This window comes from Neodiprion virginianus, chromosome 2 (assembly GCF_021901495.1).
Source record: "Neodiprion virginianus isolate iyNeoVirg1 chromosome 2, iyNeoVirg1.1, whole genome shotgun sequence".
Lineage (NCBI taxonomy): Eukaryota > Metazoa > Arthropoda > Insecta > Hymenoptera > Diprionidae > Neodiprion > Neodiprion virginianus.
The window spans coordinates 27,591,846-27,608,086 of NC_060878.1; the positions used below are offsets into that span (position 1 = coordinate 27,591,846).

Here is a 16,241-nt window from a genome sequence, read left to right on the forward strand (position 1 = left end):
GTTTATTTTAAGTCGTATCGATGTTCCGGGTCAACTGTTTTCATCAATCCTTTGGCTGCTTCGAGACTTGAGACATCTTCATCGCGTTTCCCGTCCTTCGTAATTAATTCCAATACTGTAAACGAGACAAACGAGAAACGTCATTATACGCGTGAATCTCTTACCCACTCGGAGAAATTACTAAATGCGAATAGTTTCAATTCTTTAATTGAACTAGATATTCATTTTAGTCGTTGTATCGAATAAATACAGTTCTTAATAAATTTAAACAATTTATTTTTCTAATAAATGCGTCTTTAGTCAATGGTATTAGTAATGCCAAATACATCGCTGACCCATTTATCTTCATCCTCGTTCTTGTAATCGTCATGGTTGCCTTCTTCGTCATGTTTTTGTGTATCGCTCGATCCGGCTTCATGGAACTCACCGTCACCTTGACTTCTATTACCCCAATCGCCATGTACAAAAAAGAACACGTGTAGTTACAATTTTTCGATACCTCTATTGGTTTTTTCTAATAACGGGGTGAGGAGTGGGGGATCATTTGCAGTTTGAATCCAAAATTGCACTAGCTTCGGCTCCCGTCTTGAATTTGAAGGGGAATTTGGTTTTGTCAACTAACTCAGTTATTTTCAAGTTTTGACTAAAATGATCGCAACTAAACTTTTGGATAATTTGATTTTCTACAACTATGGATATTACAATTTTTTTTTCTAGGTTTGATATTTCGTACGTGAAATTAAGTTATAGCATTTTCTTTGTTTATCATCAACTTTAGCGTATAACAAAATGTGAAAAATCTTGTAGTGAACAAAATTCAACCCCTCCCGTTCCCACCCCCAATGATTATCCATTGAAAATAATGGTAAGAAAAGGATTGCAATCATACAGTGTCAAGACCATCAAAACCGATATGAATAAATCTTATTGTTAGGTATCGGCGAGCGTATAATTACAAATTTAATACCACGGACATTAAATCGATTTTCTTACGTTTCATTGATATGTTTCTAATTTTATGTGCGTGAAATTGAATTTTATTTCTTATCTAAACACTGTAACCATTGTAAATAACAAATAAATATGCATAAAGGTATTCGGACCAATATGAGCAAACAATGCTTATCATCAACAAAAGAAACATACTCGTCTTTATTTTTTAAGTATAAAAAGCTGAAATTTGTTAAAATACTGTACAATCCATTTTAGACAAACACCTCGAAATATGGTGTCGCTAAATGAAATTAAGTATACTGCTCCTTCATTATCAGAGTTGTGCTTAAAATTTTTATTCGTAATTTACGAGAAGCTGCAAAAAATTGCGCACGATTATATCATCCTTACCCATGTAACGATTGCTTCAGGCCTTCGCTATGAGAGCCTACGGAGTCTTCGCGTTTATGGGGTTTGTGAGTCGAAAACTCTCCGTCTATAGCTGTAAGCGAAGATATTGAAAAAGTTTTATAAAATTTTTTTACCAATCATATGTCACGAAGCTGATAGAAAGTTAAAAATTCGCGCTTCGTCATGTTGAGTATTCGTAACGGTACAAGTAATGAAACTCAGTTAAGAAGAGCTTCGGATAACTAGAGACTTTTTCTAAAATTTTTTTGTTATTTTGTTTTTTATTATTTACATAAATTAATTAAATTTTTATCGAAAAACTTACGATGTGCCTGGTCGCTCACAACGATAACGATGACGATCACTAAAACGAAGGTGAAATATTTTGACATGTTTAGTGTAAAGTCAACGCGATATTATACGTCCACTAAGCACATAAAAGCGGAGATTTAACGTTTGGGTTTTGACTGTGCAGACTCAGGATTCGTACCGTTTATTTATAGATGAATTTTTGGTATATAATCCGCTATTTCACAAAATTTTACATTTGCATATCAAGAGGACGTGTAAAAGTTTATGGCTGAATATCGTAATCGTGATACTTATATTCAAATCGCAACAATTATAAACGATCGTACGGACACAAGGCACTTATTTTTTTGTTCAAACACATTTCACCCGGTGCAGTATTCGTGGCGTTGTTTCGCGACAATGAAGAGAAAGAGGCACGCAACGTTACTTTATACACCTCAGCCTGTATGTGGAACTTCTTTATTTTCTTTGAAAAATTGCGTTTTTTTTTTTTTAAATTTTTTTTACTTTTATTTTTATTTTTTTTGTCTTTTTCACTAAATGTCGCGAGTTATGAATCTTAATTATTGTCGCTGGTATAACCTCTTGTATAAATATGCTGCTGATCAGGTCTTCGATTATAAAGTGGTACCTGCGTAGATGACGCGACGCGGAGTTCGGGGAAAAATATTTATATTCAGTTGTAATTATTATTCAATGGACAAGAGTTGGTATCGATCATTTTTGACCTACTGATAATTTCTCGTTAAATATCGTATTTCTTGCAGTATTTTTACGCACTCGAAGCGAATCCGTCGGTAATCGTAATTTAAATTAGGATGTAATAGTATATTGTAATGTATGTTAAGTTTGAAATATTAGTCGTTGGTGAGCCGAAGGCGAATATTGAAAATAAGCGAGGCAAAAAGACAATTGCCTCCTTGTTTCGCACGATTATTTATACATGGGGTATTCCACGTCAAATCAAACGGTCGGTCTTCCTGATCCGTTTTAATCCGATTGCCCTTTCGCAAAATCAAAATACGTAGCGAAAGGATGAAGTTTGAATTTTTTCCGATTTTTTCGAAGCATCGATATCTAATTACCTTCGTTTCGTAATTCCCGTATTTTCCATTTATATATTCTCAGGGATATCTTCGCAGGTTACAAACATAAGTAGTTTTACAAATAATCAATGTACTCGAGTATTTCGTATTGAGATTTATAAAAAGTATCGAATATGGTACAGATACTTGTAGTCCGTTTTTATTTATAATATTCACCTTTTTATTTTAATTTCAAACATTGCGAGATTTTCGACTTTACAAGACAGTGTGCGTTATAATTACTGCAGAAAAATAGGTAGTAACTAATCTTAAGACGTGTCCAGATTCATGCGTTATCCATATCATTTACGAATCGCCATTTTCGTTTGAGAAGAGCCAGGATCATGATCGTAATCGCACGTTTATCTCCTGCCGAATCCTCCCAGTAGCCCCGACAGTCCTGAAAATCCGCTGCTTCCCAGGATTCCGCCGTCTCCATTTTCTTGACCTCCAAGTCCACCGATTCCACCTCCTGGTTGACCTCCTCCTCCTCCTCCTTGGCCACCTCCATTTCCCAAACCTCCACCACCGTTTTCACCGTTATTGCCGCCATTCTGAGCTAAGGACGAGAAGATGAACGTCACGTCAAATTCTAGTGGGAATTTCATTATTATCACTGAGATACGGTCAGTGCATCAAGTAAATGCTCCTTCTGATACCTATATTCCAAGATTTGGCTGTCAGTCGATAATTAATCTGGTTCCTGGTTTTTATGAACACATCAAGAGCCGTTTCCGGTGTGCAGGTTATTATACAGATATTTACTATTTTCGTTGTTTATAATAAACGTAAAATATAGTCCCGGGTACCAAATGAAAACCATTTTTGTAGCTATGAGCATAAAATGTAGTGTTACTGTATTTGCTATATGACAATGGTCACTTGTACTATGCTTTCTTATAGCTACTGCGATGATTTTACATCGGTGCGAAAACCATACACAAAACAGATTCAATATTGCAATAACCATAAAATGTATTGTTAACAGCTATAATCACACTCGATATTCACTTGCCGTACATTTTCTTGTAATTGGAACAATATTTGATCCCTTATTACAACGGCATACATTTTATAAGAATTTTCCAGCAACTGTTAGCAATGAAATTTGATCAATGAATAACTCGTGTGGATTCGGTAATTCGAGATAAATACTAAAACTTCTCTGACCACTAACAAACAAACGGGATGAAAAGAAACAGTGACGGGTTCTGTAACGGTCACTAAATATCGATGGTAGGGCAAAAATGGAGGAAGACGAGCTAAATGATAGAGACGAGGGAGAAACTTTTCGCATATAGACAGGATTTGATAGTTCTGCTGAGGGTGATGATCGTTCGCAGAGAGAAATAATTCACTGTGCTAACTAATTATAATGTTAATATAGTCTCACTGCAGCAGAAAACGTTTCGCAAGCTTGGACAAGTTGATTTAACTTGTAGCAAACTGCAATGATATTAACACTTAAATTCGCTAATCTGGTAGACAACAAAATGTGTCACTCAAAAAAATTTTGTCATAAAAACTATACAATTCCAGCCAAAAGTTCTTTACTAAAATATTGAACCCGTGCCTCGCGACTGTAAAAAAAAATTCAATTACATGCATGCTTACGTCACTTTTTCACAATTAGCAACCGCCTTTGGTTCCGGAAATACGATTTTTTAAACCTGTCTCAATCTAAATGCATGATTTAACAATAAACCAGTATTCAAACTCATCGAATATGATATAATAATTAACAATTAAACGTACCCATCGACGAGGAAGCGAAAAGCGCGACGGCGAGCAGAAGAATAGTAATCAACTTAATCATTTTGATAAAGTATCCGGCACCGATTGCAAATGCGATTCTGACAATATGCTTTTAGCGAACCGCGAAATATCCGCCTGATGATTTCTCGCCGATCTATTTCGGCTTTTATACTATTTCCCTCAACGCTCCGAATATAGAGATGCATGTTAGATAAGTCGGCGCGGCTGTAAATTCGTTTCGCTGTAATTAGTTACACGTTACTATTATTACCTTCTCGCCAATATATTTCTTCTACCTTACTCGCGGTATTTTGTCAACAAGTTTTTACCCGATCCCACCTTCTGCCAGCTCTACTCTACGGATGAATTATTAAAACCCGTGCAGGGAATCCCCGATGTCATTGTATGTGCTTCTTGCAACCTTGATTTTCACTCGAGTTGAACGGCGGATCGTCGATCGATTGGAACAAAATATACTCACGACCGGTTGGTGTGATGTAAGGTGAACGTATCCTGGCAGGCTGATCGTGAAAGAAGAATCGTCGCGGATTGTAAAGTTTTGATCAGCGGATCAACGCGAAAGCCTGGAAAAATCGGTTTTCGTCACATTGTTTTGGAAAAACTGGAACGGAAAGTTGAATTGAAATTCTGCGTCAAGATCATTTCGATACGACTTATTTTCAACTATTCGCGTCGTGTCTATGAACTGAAAACAAGCAGTAAAAACAGTTTTTCTGCGATAATTTTTTTCAATATGAAAAAGGAAATAATCTGTCGGTCTGTTCGACTAACTTCCGCAATGATCTCGAAAATTGATGAATGAAAAATGTGAAACTGATGGGACTTGGTAGCCAATTGAGAAAGTTTTGAACGTAAATTAGAAAAGAAAAAATTCTGACAAACCTAATCTGTACATTGTGAAAAAAAGAAATATATAAACTGGGAAAAACGCAATCGTTTATCTAGAAAAAGTTGTGTTTATCGATAAAACCTTAAAAAATTTATTTCCGGTAGAACCGGAAGTTCAAATTAAACAGGACATGGCAATTTTTCATGGCCATCATTTTCTTGCAAAATCCTGTAAGTTTTAAATTTTTTTATCAAACCGGTTTCCGAGATCATCGTCAGAGTTTGTTGGTCTCGCCGACATTTTTCTCACAACCGGTTTTTCGGATTCTAGACGTTCGAAAACGTAAAGATTCGTTGAAATTAGAAAAAGTGATTTCCGACCAAAACCAATACTCTTCTTATATCACTAAATCCGACGAAGAGCAAAAAGTTTCGTCTGTTCAGTTATTACAAAATTGCAATAAAAATGTATGTATTTATGTTTGAATCAAGAACATAGAATTGCCCGTGACATTGATTTCGAGACGGTGTATTTTTATTCTACAAACAGTCGCCTCTTTAATTCAGCGAAACGTATTATTATACCAGCTATAAGCGTGGGTGGTAAGAATAAAAACTTATACGAGGCGAGACAAGACCTGAATTTTACGCGTTACGAGTCACGAGCTTCATGATTCATAATGCGTAAGCTATTTACTATTTTACATCTAACCCGATCTTTATAAAAATTGAACGATTGGTTGCGAAGATTTATTATATATATATATATATATATATATATGCTTTCTGGTTACTAATCAGTAAACATTTACTCATTCGTCGTTAAATAATTACGCTACTGCGATGAAAGAACTCAGTGTACGCATATTTACAATTGATATGTAAATTTAAAAACCGGTACTATTTGCTTCTAGTATGTGAAGCGACTGTGTAACTTTTTCGTCATGAGAGCGAAACGCTGAGACTGAAAGGCTTTCGACCAGAAGATATGTGATTCGAGAAACAGGAATTTTACAATAGAAAAATTTATTCCCAAACCGGTTTCCGGGAAAATCTTAATTTAATCACGCGTCGTTCTTTCGATACCCTGCACATGATACCAATTATAAGAATAAATAAAACACATGACAGGAGACCGAGTTTTCCTGGAATTTTGCGTATGCATTTTTGTAAGAATAGAAAAAAAAAGTACAGCATGAATTTTAACTAACCACAAATCGTTTATCAACATTAATTAAAGGTACGAAGTAGTATCTCCATTTTTAATGATTAACTTTTTTCGGTTTACCATCAATCATTGTGAGAACATGTAACCTGCGTGTGAAATAAGCCTTTCCATATTTTGTTTTTCCATTTATTAAGTTTTGTTACATTTTTGATATTTATTTTGCATTGCGAATACAGTGAGGATTAATAATATACAGAATTCGAGGTGAAATATTCAAAGAATTGTTTCCATTGTCAAATCCTGATTCTTGCGAGGTCCTTTTTAATCGCAGATCTTCACGGTTGCAACCGCGCAGTCATTTTCTGCCGATTCCTTCGTTTACGAATCCTTCATCCACAAAACCTTCGTCGACAAATCCTGCTTCGAGAAATCCTGGTCCACCTCCACCTCCACCGAATCCACCCGGACCTCCTCCACCTCCACCGAATCCACCCGGACCTCCTCCACCTCCACCGAATCCACCTGGACCTCCTCCTCCTGCACCTCCAAATCCTGGTCCTCCACCCCCGCCGCCAAATCCTCCAGGTCCACCGCCGAATTGGGCTAGGGATCGGAAACAGACTTGATTATGAATAATCGATTCGATAAAGAGGCTCGTGCTCGCCATTTGCTTGATCAGAAATGGCGAGCACGTCAAGTGCTGACAGTTTTTGATTTTTGTTTACGGGCCGCAAGCCGTGGGAAAGCATTAATCGCATACGATATACATAACCTGCAAACAAATTATAGAGCACTAATTCGCAGCGATCAATCATTTGTAGAGACTGAAATAGCGGATCGATGTTTGCGGTGTGGACTGCACGGGATTATTATTATTATTATTGAAACAAGACGAAAAAAATAGCTTAGTCATTAATCAGGGAGCTAATGTGAGAAGAACCGTTGGACAGGGGCTTGGGTTTTTTCAAGTTCAAAAGTGAGGGAACTCAGCGTTCGAAAAAGTGCTCGTATCTCAACCTATGGCTGAGCTGTGAAGTGGAAATACGGATGGGAGTTGAAATTCACAATTGAAACTGCGTAGAAAATGCTTGAATAAAATTAGAAAATTTCAAAGCTGCGACAAAGTTGCGAGCACTAAAATCAAAGTGACAGTAATATTGTTCAATCCCAGCGTGTGTGAACTGTCTTTTTAAAATTGGAATTTAGTAGAATCCAACAATCCATATGATCAATTAATATTCCTCATTTGAATACATAAATTGTTTATGAACCAATATTTCACTTGACAATGAGTAGAATCAGGATGAATTAAAAAATTGTGCTTTTTTTTACCAAACGAACGATCGGTGCAGACGTTTTAAGCACTGTCAATATAAGTCGAGGAAACTCACCCATCGCCGATGTTGCGATTAGAGCGACTGCCAGCAGAAAGATCGCGATCGTCTTGGTCATGTCGAAATTGTCGATATATCAATGCCAAGGAAGTTTTGGCGAACTGAATCGATCGAATGATTTTCAGTCGCTCTGTTTCGACTTTTATACAATCCGTCGCTCCCCTGCTAATCCATTGTCAATTCGTTGCGCGGTTACGTTGTACACACTATTTGTTTACTATTTCCACCTCTGTTTTTTAATCACTTTTTTTAAACCTAGCTGTTATACGTCCCCGTCACATGACTCGTTAAAGAAATTAAAATCGATCACGGAGTTCTAGATTCGATTTTCTTCTTGGCTTTGGTTTCTATTGGAGCTAAATTCCGCACGGAAGTAAAAAGTAGAGTGAAAGTATTCTGGCTCTCTGAAATAGCAATCCAGATGTCTTGCAGTGAGAGAATATTCGTAAAGCGACTTAACGATCAGCGTAATATGGCATTTAATTTGAAACAGTTTCAATGGTCCTTCAAACGAATTGGAAACACAAAAGAAATTCTCTTTCAAAACCACTTCGAGTAAGGTTTTAATAAGGAAATCGTAGCATGCGATTGAATCGTTTTGAGGGTAATTTGCATTTAAAATTCACAATTGACTCTAGCTGTTTACCCTGAGAATTTTCCGACCGCATAAATCCGACAGTGAAATGTTCCGTGACAACGAATAGCAATGCCCGTGACCTTGTAGTTTCACGGTACAGTGAAATTGCCATTTCAGCAATCACCGTATTAATCAAGCAAATCTTTACTTATGTGAAAAACATCTTGCATCCACGTAAAAAGCACGTTACATAATCACTCGTATAATTATCGCGTAATTCGATCAAGTATCGTTCTAATCCTCCTTTCTAATTCCTTCAGGCAAAATTTCGCACCAACCATTTACTAACGAAGACAGGTTTCCAAATTTTGCATGAAACTTCAGCGAAGAACAGGCACAACGCTTAGTTATCTTGTAAAGTGAAAGACAAAGTTCGCAGACCAAGATTCACGGTCAGGATAAGACACTGATATCGTTTCTTATCTGGTTCCGTACAAGCTTAATAAATTATTGTTTAGTCTCAGCATGAAAGAATGACCTCAGAACTTTAACTTCATTTGCAAATGGTGTTTACTTGCGACAGGATGCAAGGAGATGATTGTGGGTGCAGAATATCACAGGTCATTGACTTGACCTTGGCCTTGGACCAACAGACTCGCATCGCCTCGGGTCAAAATCTGTAAAGCCATGCTTCAGCTAGCCGGCCAATGTTACGCTGAATCCGATGCTCACGTAACCGATGAAAAAGAAACGCTTACCTAATCATTTCGGTCCACAAGCGACTGCGGTTTTGTTTGAACAATTTGGAATCATCCTCAGGACAAATGGATTCGCAAAATCGGTAACGAGGAGAACCATCTCTCTGCTCTTTTTTTTCTGATAAAATCTATCCTGTGAGTTGAAAGGTTAATGAAAAGAGGAAAGGAAAAAACAGACGGGAAGATGGATTGCATTATGTCATGTGTACATTTTGACCATTTCAAGTTTATTATCGTGATAGGAAAGAAAAACTTATTTATGAAACATATGCAGAAGACTAAGTTTCTTCGCGTTATCCGCGTTGGCTATTCCATTTTAAAATATATAGTAATTTCCATTGCCTCCACGCAACACCGATGATTCTCCGCCTTATTGTTGGCCAAATTCTGATGGTCCTCCGTCTTGTTGTTGTCCGAATCCTGAGGATCCTCCTCCCTGCTGTTCACCGAATCCTGAGGATCCTTCTTGCTGCTGTCCGAATCCTGAGGATCCTCCTAGCTGTTGTCCGAATCCTGAGGATCCTCCTCCTTGCTGTCCACTAAATCCTGAGGATCCTCCTTGCTGTGGTCCGAATCCTGAGGATCCTCCCCCTTGCTGTCCACTAAATCCTGAGGATCCTCCTTGCTGTGATCCGAATCCTGAGGATCCTCCTCCTTGCGGTCCACCGAATCCTGAAGATCCTCCTTGACCGCCGCCACCAAATTGGGCTGAGATTTGAAAACGATTAGTTGGTGATTACTTTCGAAAGTAAGGAAAAACGACATTTGGTAGAGAATCGATTGATCAGTTTTCGTGCATATTTTGCCACTGTAAAATACTTTTCTGTACAAGAAGTTTTATCTACTCTTTTGATAAAGAAATTAAATGGAAGAATGTATTTCATATTCGTAAATTACAGTTTTAAAGTCGTTTGCTGTTTTACTACACCCAACGGCAATGTTATTAGGTTAAATTGTCATATCCACTAAACAGAAATAGGGTATAAGATACTCAAATTCTGGTCACTGTGCCATATTTGTACTTTTCAGATTCAAAGTATAGGAGTAAAAATTACTCAGTTCTGATCAAATTATCAATTACCCAGTACAGATGGATTATGTTTTGAGCAATGCCATAAGTACTAAGTACCGTTGTACTTCGTGTTCATAATTCTAGTAATTTCAAAGTACTACGGTATCGAGGTAATTAGTACATGTCAATGCCGCAGTTACAAAGTTCACAAATCGAAAAATAGTCGTGAGTTGTCGAATGCATTGTATGTGACCTTATTATTACAAATTTACGCGATTGTATCGGTCATGCCAGCAGCTGTTTTATCGATGCATGTATGAAATTTGAAATCATAGTTTCGATATTTATAATATTTTTCGGTGAAACTTTAAACTTCTTCATTAGCATTATAATTTTTTTATCATCCTTGTATTTACTGTTATATGTTTCAGAAAATGAACGAACGCTTTCTACAAAATTTACGTTGCAACTACTCTTGTAGTAGATTGCAATTCACACGTGATAATTTTCTCATACAAAATATTCTTCAGGTATTTGCGAATGTCACAAAATGCTGAATTAGCATGCAGGTTTTTATATTAACAATACAACGTTAATTAGAATCTCTTATTTCACAAAGTACAAAATACATTCGTACTTGATATTTAGTCAATATCAAGTACACAAGTATCATGTACTTCGTGATTACTAAAGGTATTTTCAATCCATCCAAAGACTCAATTCAATACTAAACTTCGACTATGAGCAAGTTCGAACACAAACTTTGAACATCTGATACACTTTATTCTTTAAATATCCATCAATGGATCAGTCGATGAACTATAACATTATCAGCTGAACAAAGCGTAAAATTTTCTAATCTTGTGCTTTTATAATTAAATATGGCGAAGCAAAAACTTACGCATCGCGGCAGCAATCAAGGCGATGGTTAGTAGGACGACTACAGTCTTGATCATCTTGAGAATATTAGGATCGACTATGCTTGTTGAAACGGGACCAGCGATAATAGTTCACGGTGTGTTTTGATATAACGAGACTGAGCTGCGTATCTGCGATTTTATACTTATCTATCTGCCCCTTCCGTCGTCTAAATACTCACTTCACACGGTGCGTGATGTTTGCTGACACAGGTGTACGTCGAGTACAATTTCAAGTCCGCAACAGGGTTCCGTGTTTTTTTGGCTCTTCCTTAAGACGGCAAGATGACTTTTTTCATAAAGAATATAGCGACTTTTTGCTCATGATTATGCTCCAGGGGTCCATGTTCAAATTTTGACTTTGACGAGCGGTCATGGACAGCGAATATCGTTGTTTCACGATGACAGACTTATTTGAAACTAAAATAGCACCGTCCACCGATCTTACGACCGTACCTTCCATGAGCCGACGAACATACGTTGGACGAGAATTCTATGAAATCGATTTTTGTCGGTCATGATTCGCCATGTTTGAGTATCGACTTGCTATCAAGCTGCCTTAGGACGGCGTGTCCATGACCCTTGGTGAGATCCAAACGTTCCAAAGACGGTAGAGCACAAGACTTCAAGGACGTGTATGTAAAATAGCTGTTTATTCATCGAAGTACCAGTCACATTATCATCCAATCCGAAACGTCAAGAATTCGGAATTCTAGATGTACTAAATTTTAACACTGAACATCTGTAATTAAAAATGTCCAAACAATCCACAAAAAGGTCATTTTCGCAGTAGATGAAAACTATTACGTGGCTGTTCAACAAATACGTTTGTTTTTAGAGAAGGGGGGGGGGGGATGTAACGTTCGATATATTTATTTATCTACCTCGAATACGTTCCATTATGGACAGTCTTAAAAATAGATCGAATTATGGATTAATAGACAAATAAAAAAAACTGTGGCAAAGTGCGAGGGGTCGAAATTTTGTTATATATTATTTTTTGGGGATCTGGTCAAACAAACATATTCGTTGAATGGCCCCTAGTCCAAAATTCTTGATAACCTTCAAAATGACTATACGTCTTGAATTCGTAGGTATTGTAAGACTTTTAATTTCGAATTATGAGCCCTGTATTATATTGTAAATTGTGATATTGAGATCTGGAATTCAGAAAGCGATTGACAGCTTTGATGCTTTATGGATAATGATCTTAGGGAGGGTGCTAACCGTTTGTTTCGATGAGAACTTTACTGAAACGTTTATTTTATAGCATATAATATGACTTGCGTGATCTGAAATCTAAATCTCGCAGGTTCCATTTCCATCGCAAGCGTATAATTCTTTCCACTATTTTCTAAGCGGATTTCTAATTATGCCGGTTATGATTCGTTTTCAAATAAAAATTCGTAAAATGCATTATGGACTGTATCGTACATTTAAATTTCATTTATTGAATTTAGTACCGCTTCGTTTGCATCGACAATAAAAAGCTGACTGAAACTGGGATTTTTATTAGTTACAGGATATAAAGGTGTATTAATTTCATTATAAATCTGTCCTATGAAGCGAAAGAAACTTCGCTGTTGTAACTTCGAATTCAGTTAAAAAAATATTCTCATTTGGCATGACTGCTTTGAAACAAAGATGAAGAAGAAAAAAGGAGACAACAACCATTGAAAGAATCTTCATTATTTCTAATACAAATATTTCGTCAGTTTTATTTGTATAAATTTTCCTTGGCGCGTGACTTTTTCATCTATGATTTTGGCTCTTCGTTGTTTCACTGAAAACTGTTTCAATCCGAATAATTACAGATTCAATTAAATGCCCGGCTCATATAATTTTTTTTTTTTTTATTTCGTCTAATAATAACGCTTCCTGCATTTCTATTTTGTAAGAAAGTAATATCTTTGTTCAATCCTCCAACGCAATTGAATTGTCTGCTTTATTGTATGAATTTTATTGCTATTTCGATTCGCAATAGTTGTTTATCAAGCTATCAAACAAACACAAACCGTAATGTAAAGCAACACAGTTTGTAGAATCAATACCTTAGAGTCTAATATTAAATTAGTTCTAAATTCAACTGAACATGTATTTTTTAAGATTGGATTCTGTTCATGACCATTTGTGCGCTTTGTCTTGTGTGGATAGGATTCCTCAGATTTGTCACGTGTCTACTAAATTTAACTCTACACTTTTCACTACTCTAGGAGACTCAGGTTCGTTCTAAAGAATTTCAAAATTTTAATCTTTCACAGTTTTTAAAATTCGTACTACCAACCCCTTCATTCCTCAGCCTACGGGCTAATTCCAGTTTCAGGTGATATAAAAAAGAACACTGAAAATACCTTAATCCCAAGTGAAAACTTGAATGTGAAAATTACCGAGAGCAATAAAATAAACGACACTTGCTCTTCAATGAGTGCCTGTATTATGAGAGACAGAAATAGCTTGTATCAGGTATTAAATGTCAGAGGTGAAACGCTGCTAAACCACTTGGAATTAGACGGTCTCGTTACTCAATCGGAGGAATTGCTCGGCTTGTCAGTGTGGATACGCATATAATCAGCTGTCGAGGCTGCTCGGTCATAGACCTGGTATAACGTCTGGTTTGTTGTTGTAATGCAAATTAGCAGAATGTACAATCAAATAATGAATAATTGCCTTTATTTAATAGAAGTATTTCATTGCTATATTGTGACGTGGTAACGTCGCATTTCATTAAGCCATTCTAGAGCGAAATATTTTTTCATAGTCCCGTAAGTTCCAGTATTTACCTAATGTTAATGAAAGCATTTATTTTAAATGGGTACATTTTTCTCTCAGTATAGTCAGTGATTGAGAAATGAAGGAAGGCTTCCGAACAATACTGCACCCAGAATTAATTCTATCCACTAACACGATTAAAAATTTAATATACCAAGTTTACGTACTAGAACAAAACAATCATGATGAAAAATCGATGTAATCATATTTTTATTCGTGAAATCCTGTAACGGAATGAACAAATAATTGTATTACATCAATGGCGCGTAACCATCACAGATTAAACAAGAAAATACAAAGAACGAAAAGTTAAGAAAGCGTAAAAGAACACGGTGCGTTTTAATTTGAAATAGATGTTGTCCTTTCTGGTTTCATTGGACTGTTGCAAAGTGGTGGAAAATTTTCGGAAAATTTGAAGCTCGACGCAGGACTCTTGCACATCTCGAACGATCAGTGAACGTTTTATTTGTTTCACGATTTCCGGTTCGCCATATCGATTCTTGATTTAACGACCATATCCTCGATGGTGACCGTGGTTATGGCCGTGGCCATGGTCCTGGCCATGACCCTGATTGTGTCCCCGATACCCACCATCGTGATGCCCACCGTATCCGCCATACTGTCCGCCATACTGTCCGCCTCCATTTCCGTATCCACCGCCACGTTGGGCTATAAAAAGAGAGAAATCAGTTTGCAAGTGATAGACAAAAACTGAAATAAAATGAATGACCATGCGATGATAAGTTCAGGCAAAGCATTTCGAAGGTGGCTAAATTTGTTGTCAGGTGCGGGATGGGCTCGTTTAAATCCGCTATTGCAGGCACAGGTATATTTGTTAATAATAAATAATGTTGCAACATTTTTCTGATAACCTTCCCCGTAAAAAATGTCGGATGAAGGAATCGGAGCTTGTGACAATAGTGAGTTGAAGCGTAAATCCCGGCGAGGTAGAAATTTTAACAGAATATAGGACCGAGAATACAAAGACATCAATCAAAATCTTTTCTCATTCATTTTTAAAATCATCACCGTCTTCTGTACGTATCTATATATGTCCGATTAAAAAACCTCTCTCGTCTCAATTTTATTTTACAGACAATTTTCTCCTCACTCATCGTTTTATCTTTTTATTTATACATCTGTGTGTTATTTTTTATTTAATATGTGTTTCTTTTTGTTTTCTGACTATCAGGCTAAGTTTGATAGACCTTCGACGAGTAGTGTCCCTTTTATACTGCAACCATAGAATAACGAATTTAAGAGAGAGTGGAGAAATAGAAAACAAAAATCGAAGATCCAAAAATTATACAAAAACGTTAAATTTCGCTTGGTGTCTGATTTTATGTATTTATGTTTTTTTCTTATTTTATCGCGTAAATTGTAGAAGAAACTAAAATCGTTACAAGCTCATCCGAAATCTTGAGCTGTTTTTGTACCCGCTGTCTACGTTCATGTCTACTTATTCCAATTTTATTACATGGATAGGATACTAATAATACCAGACATAAGCCTAGGAAAAACACAAGATCCGAATAGATCCATGTATAGGTAATGGGCTCAAAAACCGTACGAGATTCCGTGTAAGACGAATATTGCTCTTTGCGATCTCTTCTTCTTTGCATAAAATACAACTCTCTACCCGAAGAGAAGAGTTTTCTTGTACTAGGTTACTGTTGTTCCAACGGATATCAGATATTTATATATCGTATTCAATAAAGGTGGAAAAAACTTACGCATAGCAGTAGCAATCAATGCGATGGCAAGTACAAGTACGATGGTCTTAAACATCTTGAGAGGTGGAATCGACGACGCGTTTGCAAACTCGGAAATTGCAGCTATAAACGTTGACGATGTGGATAATTCGATCTGGTCATTCTTTAGCAGCTCACTCAGGGTTTTATACTCACCGATCTACCCCTCCAGATATCCAAATGTGTTTACAACGTCTCGCATTTGCATACTAGGCCACTCCTGTTGGAATCCTGCACCTTTTTCTTCATAATTGAACGTTTTATTTGTGGCTTGTTTACCACAAATCACCGTCGAATATCGTAACATATAACGCACGTCTGCTCGACCTGCTCGACTATAACCATTATTGAATGTTCACTCATTAAGCTCGGTCTGAACGGATTCACGTCGAACAGTGCATGTATGAAAAAATCGCGTGACGTATAACCATTATTTTTTCTAATTCAAATATGTACCATCGTTTCATTGAACCTCAAAGGTTAATTAAACAAGTAACTAGTATTAAGTATTATTAAAGGGATTGGATTAACAATTGTCGTTTTATAATCA

The 16,241-nt window shown here is 36.7% G+C and overlaps 2 protein-coding genes and 1 long non-coding RNA gene across 5 annotated transcripts; all 3 read right to left on the reverse strand.

Moving 5' to 3' along the window:
* Positions 1-2,841: 2,841 nt before the first annotated feature.
* Positions 2,842-8,062, reverse strand: LOC124298343 (glycine-rich protein 23-like). 2 transcript variants are annotated; one of them, XM_046750214.1, is made up of 3 exons: positions 7,905-8,062; positions 7,027-7,116; positions 2,842-3,210 (listed from the first exon to the last, which is right to left on the reverse strand). In XM_046750214.1, the coding sequence occupies exons 1-3, from the start codon at positions 7,963-7,965 to the stop codon at positions 3,104-3,106; spliced, it is 258 nt and encodes an 85-aa protein (XP_046606170.1). In that variant the 5' UTR covers positions 7,966-8,062; the 3' UTR covers positions 2,842-3,103. The 2 variants fall into 2 exon arrangements, with proteins under 2 accessions (XP_046606170.1, XP_046606169.1); XM_046750213.1 differs by lacking the exons at positions 7,027-7,116; positions 7,905-8,062 and adding an exon at positions 4,497-4,654 and having other exon boundaries at positions 2,842-3,300.
* A 1,386-nt stretch (positions 8,063-9,448) lies between these two features.
* Positions 9,449-11,314, reverse strand: LOC124298340 (glycine-rich cell wall structural protein 2-like). 2 transcript variants are annotated; one of them, XM_046750210.1, is made up of 3 exons: positions 11,156-11,314; positions 9,672-9,950; positions 9,449-9,638 (listed from the first exon to the last, which is right to left on the reverse strand). In XM_046750210.1, exons 1-3 carry the CDS (start codon positions 11,208-11,210, stop codon positions 9,613-9,615), a joined length of 360 nt encoding a protein of 119 aa, XP_046606166.1. In that variant the 5' UTR covers positions 11,211-11,314; the 3' UTR covers positions 9,449-9,612. The 2 variants fall into 2 exon arrangements, with proteins under 2 accessions (XP_046606166.1, XP_046606165.1); XM_046750209.1 differs by having other exon boundaries at positions 9,449-9,950.
* Positions 11,315-13,824: 2,510 nt separating this feature from the next.
* On the reverse strand, positions 13,825-16,210 carry LOC124298345 (uncharacterized). The gene is made up of 2 exons (XR_006906780.1): positions 15,674-16,210; positions 13,825-14,609 (listed from the first exon to the last, which is right to left on the reverse strand). It is a non-coding gene; the product is annotated as an uncharacterized LOC124298345 (long non-coding RNA).
* Between the last annotated feature and the right edge of the window lie 31 nt (positions 16,211-16,241).

What these genes read in the sequence shown, in the direction of transcription:
- LOC124298343 (XM_046750214.1), bottom strand. Translation starts at nt 7,965, where the DNA reads ATGACCAAGACGATCGCGATCTTTCTGCTGGCAGTCGCTCTAATCGCA. An exon ending in AATCGCAACATCGGCGATGG is followed by an intron (nt 7,117 to 7,904) that starts GTGAGTTTCCTC and finishes TCCGATCCCTAG; the next exon opens with CCCAATTCGGCGGTGGACCT. An exon ending in AGGAGGTCCAGGTGGATTCG is followed by an intron (nt 3,211 to 7,026) that starts GTGGAGGTGGAG and finishes GTCAACCAGGAG; the next exon opens with GTGGAATCGGTGGACTTGGA.
- LOC124298340 (XM_046750209.1), bottom strand. Translation starts at nt 11,210, where the DNA reads ATGATCAAGACTGTAGTCGTCCTACTAACCATCGCCTTGATTGCTGCC. An exon ending in CTTGATTGCTGCCGCGATGC is followed by an intron (nt 9,951 to 11,155) that starts GTAAGTTTTTGC and finishes TTCAAATCTCAG; the next exon opens with CCCAATTTGGTGGCGGCGGT.